This window comes from Lineus longissimus, chromosome 9 (genome assembly GCF_910592395.1).
Source record: "Lineus longissimus chromosome 9, tnLinLong1.2, whole genome shotgun sequence".
Lineage (NCBI taxonomy): Eukaryota > Metazoa > Nemertea > Pilidiophora > Heteronemertea > Lineidae > Lineus > Lineus longissimus.
In genome coordinates this window covers 18,573,501-18,582,616 of record NC_088316.1, presented here as the reverse complement: position 1 = coordinate 18,582,616, position 9,116 = coordinate 18,573,501, and the positions used below count along the sequence as shown (strand labels likewise).

The window sequence follows — 9,116 nt, the reverse complement described above, 5'->3', positions numbered from 1 at the left end:
AAATAGCAAACTCTGAACATGGTGGAACAGATCGGTAAAAGCATCGTCGGTCATCTTTGCTAAAAATCTCGTGCCGCCATCCCGAATCATTTTATCATCGCCTTGTGAAGTCACAAGGATAAACGAATATTGGTGTGGTGCAAGTAATCCTAGGGAACGCTCTAGTGGCCGTTTCTGGTTCACCAAATACCAAAACCCGAGCCTCGGTTGAGGCCTGGCGTTATGGTTTGAGGCAACCCGTACATCCATCGGTAGCCAGTCCTTAACATCACTCTAACTCTAAAAAAAGCTTTCAAAACAAAACCATTTTCAAAGTTCAGTTTTTATTTGAATAAATACCCGGTAACAATTTTACTCGTGCAGTGAAATGAAATTATCACACACATTTGCATGTACATACATGTACAGTGTACATGTAGTTATAAATGCTCAACTAAATGGCAACCAGAAAGGCAATTCTGTCGTCTTTTCAAACTACAAATGGTACAGATGGCGCAAAAAGCTTGTCAACCTTGTACGTGAAATGAAAAACTGCTTCATCTCCAACAAGGGCTTCATGGCATAGTGGGCAAGACGGCAAGGATCAGGTGTCGAGGGTTCCGAGTTCGAATCCGCTCGAGGAATCTTTTTCATTTTTTCTTTACAAGAGAGCGTCTCTGCGACCTGTCTCGTCAATGAAACTTGTTGTTTGTGCAGTCAAGTGAGACCAGTCGCTGGGTGTCTATCATGTTTCAAGTGCAGTCAGTCGTTTGGTGGTCGCGCGTTTTTCTAACTTTTCTAAGTAACTCCGTCTCTCAGAATCTATTTGGCAAAGAGCGGCATCACACTCTTGAGGCCTATACCTCTAATACAGACGTCAATCTCTTATCTCTCATGAACGCGGGTGATGGTCCTGACATCTATCCATTTCTATCAGTGAATCATCGTCCGTGCTTTCCTTGGTGACCCTTTGTCCTTCGTCCTCGCTTTCGCTTTGGCCCGATGTCATTTCCGGGTATGAATTTTTCTTCGGACGTCCTTTTGGTTTTGTTGGTGCCTCGGTTCCTCCCTCTTCTAATACCTGCAATACAAAGGAATGACATTGCAAAAAACCTCCTCTCTCAAATAATGTACATCAAATTGCAGATCAGGGTTTAGATGCAGATGAATTTGGTTATCACTGCACTAACGAATTATCAACTGGCTGAAATTGCTTCTTGGAAGCCGCTGTTGAACTCTATTCAAACGTTCACATCGAATCATATCGATCCTGCCTATCACACAGAGCCAGCAAATGACGTAAATCAAGCATAATCAGATGATTGACGTCATTTGCTGGCTCTGTTAGCTGATTGGTCAGTTATTCGCATCGGCTGAGATATCCGGGATATCCGGGACCAAAACTTTACCTCTTTCTTCCACTTCATTCGTCTGTTCTGGTACCATGTCTTGACCTGAAGTTGACTCAATCCAAGCGTCTCCGCCAACGTAATCCTGTCGGGTGTCGAAAGATATTTATGATGTTTAAACTTCTTTTCCAAACCAATCAGTTGAAGTTCTGTGAATACTGTCCTGCTCCTTCGACATTTCTTATGTTTCGATGAACACCCACTAGGTGGCGATTTTGATCTGACGTAGACCGGAAGTGGAATTGGCACGGCGAATCTTGCTTGGTTTCTTGGGTCATATCTAACGGGTGAGGGTGCATTGTTGAAATCTGAAAAGGAGAAGAAATAAGCTTGTATGATGACGTAGTTCAATTTTGTTCAAAGGGACAAGACAGTTAGAATTGGAACTATCTCGACGCGCCACGGAAAAAGCCCCAACTATCAAACCATGCTACCATGCAGCTGGCCGACTATTGACGTAGTGAGCGTTTTAACTAAGTCATGTGCGCGCTGTTGTTAACATAGACTGTGTACCGTTTGTTCCTATCAACATACTGATATCTGATCTGATATATGTCAGCATTATCGTCGGGATTCCCTAGATAACTCGATTAACATTCTGCTAATTTGAGAAAAAAACATGCTGACATTACCTACCTGTTCTACCGAGGTGACTTCGAATGACATTGCATCTGTCGTCTGCCCATCTCTGCCCGTAAACACCACCACCAGAACATCTAACGTCATCACCCCCGGTTTGACGTGTCGTAGGGCCATAATAAGGATGTTGAGAACTAGAATACAATGCCACAGGTCGAGTGATGTAAACATTGGGGAACGCAAGTCTCTCCTGTGCGGTAGGGAACAGATTTTTTGACACGACAACACGGTCCTTTAATTGTGCCGTCTGGTGTAACGATGACGACACCCCTTGTCGCTGAGGCGAATATGGAAAACCATTGGTTAAGTTCGTTGAGTCTTTGATAGGGGTGCTGGCGAATTTTGATGGCGAAAATGACACATCTTTGATTGTGGAACAGTCAGATGGCGAATCCGACAGCATAGATGTATCGCTGGTAACACTAATTCTCCGGGCGACACTGTCTCTCGAAACGTCCTTTGAAGCTGCTGATGATTTCTCCTTGCCCATTGACAATATGTCCGCAATCATGAAGGAACGAAATCTAGCCATTTTGACCATTATGAAAATTATGCTGCGATTCCTTTTTTGTGTTGATTTGTATACAGATCCGATGAATTCCACTGTCTTCCCAAAATAAAGGAGATCACGCCCAACCGTCACTATGCAGGCGAATCGCCAGTTTCGTTCGCTTATGAGAAATCCTCCACAAAAAAAACAGTTTTTGGGGTGTCCGTGCACGGTGCAAAAATCACTGATCGAAAGGGATGTAGTCCAGTCTAGAATGGCAAGAAGACGGCGCGTTGAACTTGACAGAGAAAATGCAACTGGTAATCTCCCGGCTCGATCCAAAACGTCAAAATACAAAGCTTGCGGTCTTGTCAATAAAAGAAAGACAGAACATGGACGTCCGTAGGCACCACGGGAAATAGAATCACCAGATGACCCACCAAGTGGTTAAAACTTTCAAGATTTGCTACCAGAGAAGTGGAGTTGCGATGCAGGCGTCCTGGGTGTCTGGAGTCAGAGGCGTAACTAAATACCAGCTACTCTTCCGACCGACCTGGCAATATTTTTGCGTCTTTTCGGATTTTTTCCGCTCCATTCCTTAAGCGTCCGAAGCAACTTTTTGGCTCCTCCCACTTTCTCAACTTCTGTTTATACTTATTCTGAAGAGCTGATAGTAATCTGCCTCCTCAGCACGGTAGCTACTCTCCAGATGCAAGGTATGCCTGATATATTGCCATTCATCCTATACATTATTTGCTCTGACGTCAAAAAGCTCTTTGCTGGAGAGTCCCACAGTGAAAGCACGGATGAAAGCATTGCAACAGGTGAAAAGGAAAGTCGGAGAAGAATATGGTTATTTCAGAAAGTGTATTTCATTTCGATCATCATGCTTTCTTCATTGCATACGAGCCGTGACCTGTGACAGCCAGTGAATGACGACCACAAAAGGTTTTCAAAATATAAAAAACACCTTTCTTCGAAAAAGCCGTAAAGAGCTGAAAACGCGTTAAGAAGTCGTCTGTTAAAACATCAAATAGCCAAAATTCTTACATCTCATTCATAAAAACCTGTATTTCTAAGAGCTGATGCGGTGAAGGAGCCAATATACTCTACTTGCATTTCAACAAATATATATTCTGACTGAAATAAAAACACTTGGTTTCAAGTCGTCAGTTCGAAATTCATAACTATATACTATAGTGTTAATTAGCAATTGTTTGATATGAATCAAAACTAATAATTTTACGTTAAAGCAGTATGTCTAAGTCAAGATACCTTCAAGGTATTTTCCTCCCTCGAGGCACCGCAAGGGGTTGTAATCAACGTGTACGCAATGCCCCCTATAAGTTGGTACATTTGTTAAACGAGCCAAAATAATCGCGTAATGATAACTTTTACACCTTTTTCGCGTTGTTAGCCGCTTAGAGCAAGATAAAATCGTGATTCAATTAAGTCTGATAGTGTTGCTTTGCACAGGAGGAGAAGTGGAGCTTGGTTATTGCCCTTGGAATGAACGGGTCAGTTAGCTCATTGGATATTCTAGACAAAATAATGGTTAATTCTCCTGAAGGCAATTAGACTTTGAAAACTTATATGTTTAAACGACGGGAATGAAAACAAATTAGGCCTTATAAGCGAGTTACTTCGAGATCAGCGATACAGAGCATGAGGAGTGTCATGATTTTGACCGAAATCTCTAATTAAAGATTGAGAATGTACATAAGCTCTTTATCGAATTACAGTTTACACAGTATTTGCACGACAATGCCTTCAAGCGCCCAACGATCCGAGCGGGTTAAATCTCCGTGGCCTGCGATACGTTGATAATCGGTTTTTCATTTCGCTCAAAAATGGATCATAAGCTCTTATTTCATTCATGCACTGTGGCAAACTTGCTAGAAGGTGTGTTTAAGGCGATAAAAAGGACTGGTAGGAACATGCTTATTCCTGACAATTTCGAACGGAAGACATTTATAATTATTTATGCAGAACAACAGGCGGAAAATGGGTTCTTTCCATACCGGTATGTTTGTAAAAGGGGGCTTAAACAGTTCAGTATATTTACTATGGAAACCTATGGGAACACCCAAGATCCATGAAGAGTAAATGTGCAAAAAGGCCCAGAGGTATGCCTGCATCCAACATAAATCTCTTTTAGCAACACCTTCTCCCGGTCGATCGATTGGCTGCACCAATTCGCCTCTGGTCTTGGCTGAAACCCCGCAAACTGGTGAGCGTTACGGCAACGTCTCCTTAGGTCAGTTCATTAAAGTATCACTTGGTTACTCACTTATACCACCCACCTGCCTAACATAGCCATTATAACATAAGTTAATCAAAACATGTGAATCGCAAATACATGAATAATGAAATCTTAAATATTTCATCTTTTGGCTGAAACAGATGAAACTTGATTCCTGTTGTCGTAAACTATTTGCAGAGTAATGCCGATTAAAGTCACGTTAGCCTTAATATTTGAAAATGGCTTGTTTCTCCCCGTTGATCAAACCTTATGTGTTAGAAGACAACACATATTGACAACTCGATGGAGAAAACTTGAAATGCAGACCTTTGCTGCTGCATGTACCTTTTCGTACCGCGAGCGCTCTCCCGGGCTGCTGCATCCCAGACAAAAATTTCCCCAATATCTTCCCCAGCGTGGAGCGGTGAACGACCCGACCAAAAGCATGGTTACCGGAGCTTCTCCACGGGACAACAACAACAGATACCATTAGCCCCATTAGCGGACAAATCATGCATAATGGCCTCGTCGATTTCATTCGCTAGAGGAGGCCTTGAATTTCACCTCTTGGGCAGGTTTGGTGTCACTAGGGAAATCGAACAAAACGACTTTCAGCATCCACCCGTGTATATTGACGTCAGCCTACGATGGCCGGCAGCACCACAGTTCCCCGTTCCAAGTCGGTGGTAGTGGCGATGAAGAAAAAGCCTCATCTTGTATCGCTCATCCTAGGTGATGTTCATACCGCGAAGTAACAAAATGTTGCTATTACAGATCAGAGTCAAACAGAACAAGCCAACAAATAACATGATGGTACATGTACATGTATCAAGACACAAGGGTCATGGGGTAGGTTAGCTGGATTATTAGCCCCTTCATCTGATGCGATCTGTTTCTTTAGATTATTGCGCTAAATTGATGATGATGAGGGCTAAAGTAAAGGGGTGATTATCACGCTACCTGTCAGGTGCATTCATGCTAAGGCGAATAGCGGGGTGGTCTGCCGCGCAAAAAGGTTTTAGCTTTCTGCCCCCTGCCCCCTCCAACGATCCAATGACCGGCCCTCTTTCAGTTTTAAATGTCCCCTCCCCTTGGATAGAGTGTTCTCCCATTGTATGAAGAGGTCTTAGTTCTAACGAGACGATGACAATCAATACCTCAGTGATTGAAAGCGCGTAGAGTCTTTAGTCCCCGGACACTTTATCCTACGGACACATTTTCCTACCACATCGGTATCTAAAACCACATTATACTACAAGTCCTGACGATTTTGCCAAACGTTGGTGTATTGTTAGGGACAACCCCAGCTACGAAATATCCGTGATATTTATGTTTGTTACAGCCGTTTATCACAACATTAGCACAACATGGTTACTTTCAGTCCAATTGGCTCATTACCTTAATTAACCTTGATGAGGTTAATCCTAAGTAGGGGAACGCGACTAGAGGATGAAGCCAGAGGCCTTAATCCCCGGGCCCTTTGCCAGGTATACTCTTCCTATTTACTAGGTACTTTAGTACCTGCAAACAAGTCCATTGAATTGATGATCTGGAGATATGTTAATCAACCCAAACAAAACATGTACGAACCATCAACAACCATTCTGAACGTGAAGTCCTCGGACGTGTGGATATGAACAAGTGACGTGAGGAATATCAGATGGTCACTCTTTGTAGACTAACAATGCTGAACTAATGTTGTGATCTGCTATTACAAACATAGTTACTGCCGATATCGCGATGTCATCATTCCTTCAATACATATGATTGTTCTTCTCCCATTCTATTAGAAAATGTTTCTTTGAAAGTGTCTATATGGCTATCGGCAACAACAACAGTTTATTAATGAACTGCTTGCAACGACAATAACAACAACGGAATCACCATTCATACCTAGTTGTTTGTAAACAGAGAGCCATACTGTTCCCATCATCCCATCATAAGCACTCAACACTGCAACAGTTACATTAATAAGATCATGTTTATGTAAATATAACAATCCTATACCAATACCCGATCAACATGATCAAATGATCCTGGCCGGAGGATAATGAGCAAAGCTTGCTAAGTTGTAAGTGGTAAAACAATATTGCTTCTTTTCTTTCTTGTGCGTCCATCGCTGTGTCACGTGAGAATTTATATTTTGAATTGATTGTGCGCGTCACATCCATTTGGTTGCACTGCGTCTTGGAAGATCCCCGATTGACGTCATAGGAATTGCAGCCAATCGAATATCAGGAATTTTAACTTTTAGTTTGCCGGACTTGGCGTAAGTAAGTATCACAAGACCCATCGATTAATTAGTGGGCTTTCAAAATGAGCACATCATTAATTTTCGAACCCAAATGACCCCTGAAGGTTTCACCCGCAATCCTGCCGGAGGGTGATTGCCCTGATCCACACTTGCGCAAAGACCATCCGCAGACGATGCGAATCTGTAGGCGTTTAGCGCTGCCGCCAATATCCCGCTGGAAATGCTTTTGAATTTGCCACACCATGTTTGAAGTATCATGAGCGCAAAATAATCTATTTGTTTAACTTGTTTTTGCCATCAAATTACGTGAAGGAATATTTTCTCAGTTCGTGTGCCGGGGCGATTAGACCTTCTGCCTATGGTGGGTCGATAAAATTGACGGATCGGGACAGGTGATGCGTAGTTTGGCTCCGCGTTGAGAATAATTTGAGAAATTTACGACACAGGAGACAATTTGTAACTCGTTTTGTCTAATTATTAACTTAACTGGTAATTAACACCCTGGTAGGTGCCATTTTGCTACCCATTAGCTGGCAAAGCTTTGGAATGTTTTTGTAATTGGTGTTCCTGCATGGATGCAACCTTTCTTCAGAAATCCCACTCCAGTTTTTATGAACGTACCATCAACCTTTTTTTCGAATCCCCTGGTCATTCGAATGCAGGCGTTGCGTTTTCAATACTTGGGCGCGGCTGTTCTTGAAACCACTTCTGAGAGTGAAAATCTTTCAATCGCTGTTTACATGTACGCAAATAACACATGTTCTTGTTGAATCCTTGCACCAGATATCATTAACGCATGGTATGATGGCATTGTTTTAGCGATAACCACAGTTGAAAATGATACTTATGTGGTATCAAACCGGCATAGGGCGTTTTAAATTCTTATATACCTGTAGGTACAAAACACTGGTATAATTCACATGAAAAAGCAATGCATCCTCTCAATCGAGGAAATTTATTCTGGCGCTTTACCCAGTGTCAAGCTCTCAGCGAATGCTTATCTTTCCATTCTGTCAACTTGTTGGAGCCCTTGTAACATGGTCCCAACCCGTCCAACAACAATGTGACAGCCTTGTTCGTGTGTTCGAGTGTTTGTCTCTACTAGCCCGCTGTTGTTCTAACCTGGTTAACTGCAGAAGATGACTTGTTAACCACAATCTTCGCGATGGGACGATATTATCTGGGTTTTTTTACATGCTGGTTCCGCCAGTGGCTCGGGGGTCAATTTATCGCATGGAACTATAGATTGTCTAGACATAGATCATCATCATCATGCACGTATCCGTTTGGTCAACTCATGCGTCGAAAAACTATAAGCTTTTGCGACATGCGTTGACAAAATCGTACGAGAAGGAAGAGTTCTCTTCCGCCGACTAATTGATGCCTATTACCAGGAATTGACAAAGACTAGTCTTCATTTATTCTTGCGATTCATCGAATACCAGGGTCAGTCAAATGCTCCTCTCCTCCCACACCTGAGCTCGCTGGAATAAAGGTGTCGTCTCTATCCAATAGTCAAACCAACAAGTATGGCTTCATCCTTGGTGCTCGGGCTTTTGCCTGCTTGTCTGCTGTGCCTCGCAGCTGAAGAATCGGTGGTGAGTAAAACCAAGATCATTGGATCTTTTCTTGTCATGACACTTTATAGGGATTAGATTATTTCCCAAATGTGAATATTATTGGCTACGTGCGCAACTTACGTAATACTCTTATACCATTTGACAAGATGCAAGCCAATTGCTGATTTCTTACTTGGTTTTTTTCTGGGAATGTTGCTAGCATGGTAGCCCGTAGCCCGAGTACAGGCTAGATCCAAATATACTGCTGGACCAAAGCCTGGTACCGGGGCTTACGCCGGCAACCACCGCCCAATAGATTAAAAAGTTTGGCTGATGTATGAATGTGACAGAGAGGTCCTTGAAGAATTGCTTGATTATATACATGTAGTTTCCTGTCGATGGAGAAGAGCCCCGAGTCGAAAAATAGACCTATCGCTGAAACTTTGAGAGAAGATGGGCGAGCATGGGTTCCGCCAATCAAACCCCCCGTTACAAATAGACATGTTCCAGTTGATGCTAATACGCGGTGCCTCGCGTTGTTGGC

General features: G+C 42.8%; 1 protein-coding gene across 1 annotated transcript; it reads right to left on the bottom strand.

Annotated features, from left to right (window-relative positions):
- Window positions 1-345: 345 nt before the first annotated feature.
- LOC135494098 (homeobox protein Hox-C6-like) lies at window positions 346-2,559 on the bottom strand. The gene is made up of 3 exons (XM_064781849.1): window positions 2,025-2,559; window positions 1,389-1,696; window positions 346-1,060 (listed from the first exon to the last, which is right to left on the bottom strand). The coding sequence occupies exons 1-3, from the start codon at window positions 2,557-2,559 to the stop codon at window positions 872-874; spliced, it is 1,032 nt and encodes a 343-aa protein (XP_064637919.1). The 3' UTR covers window positions 346-871.
- Between the last annotated feature and the right edge of the window lie 6,557 nt (window positions 2,560-9,116).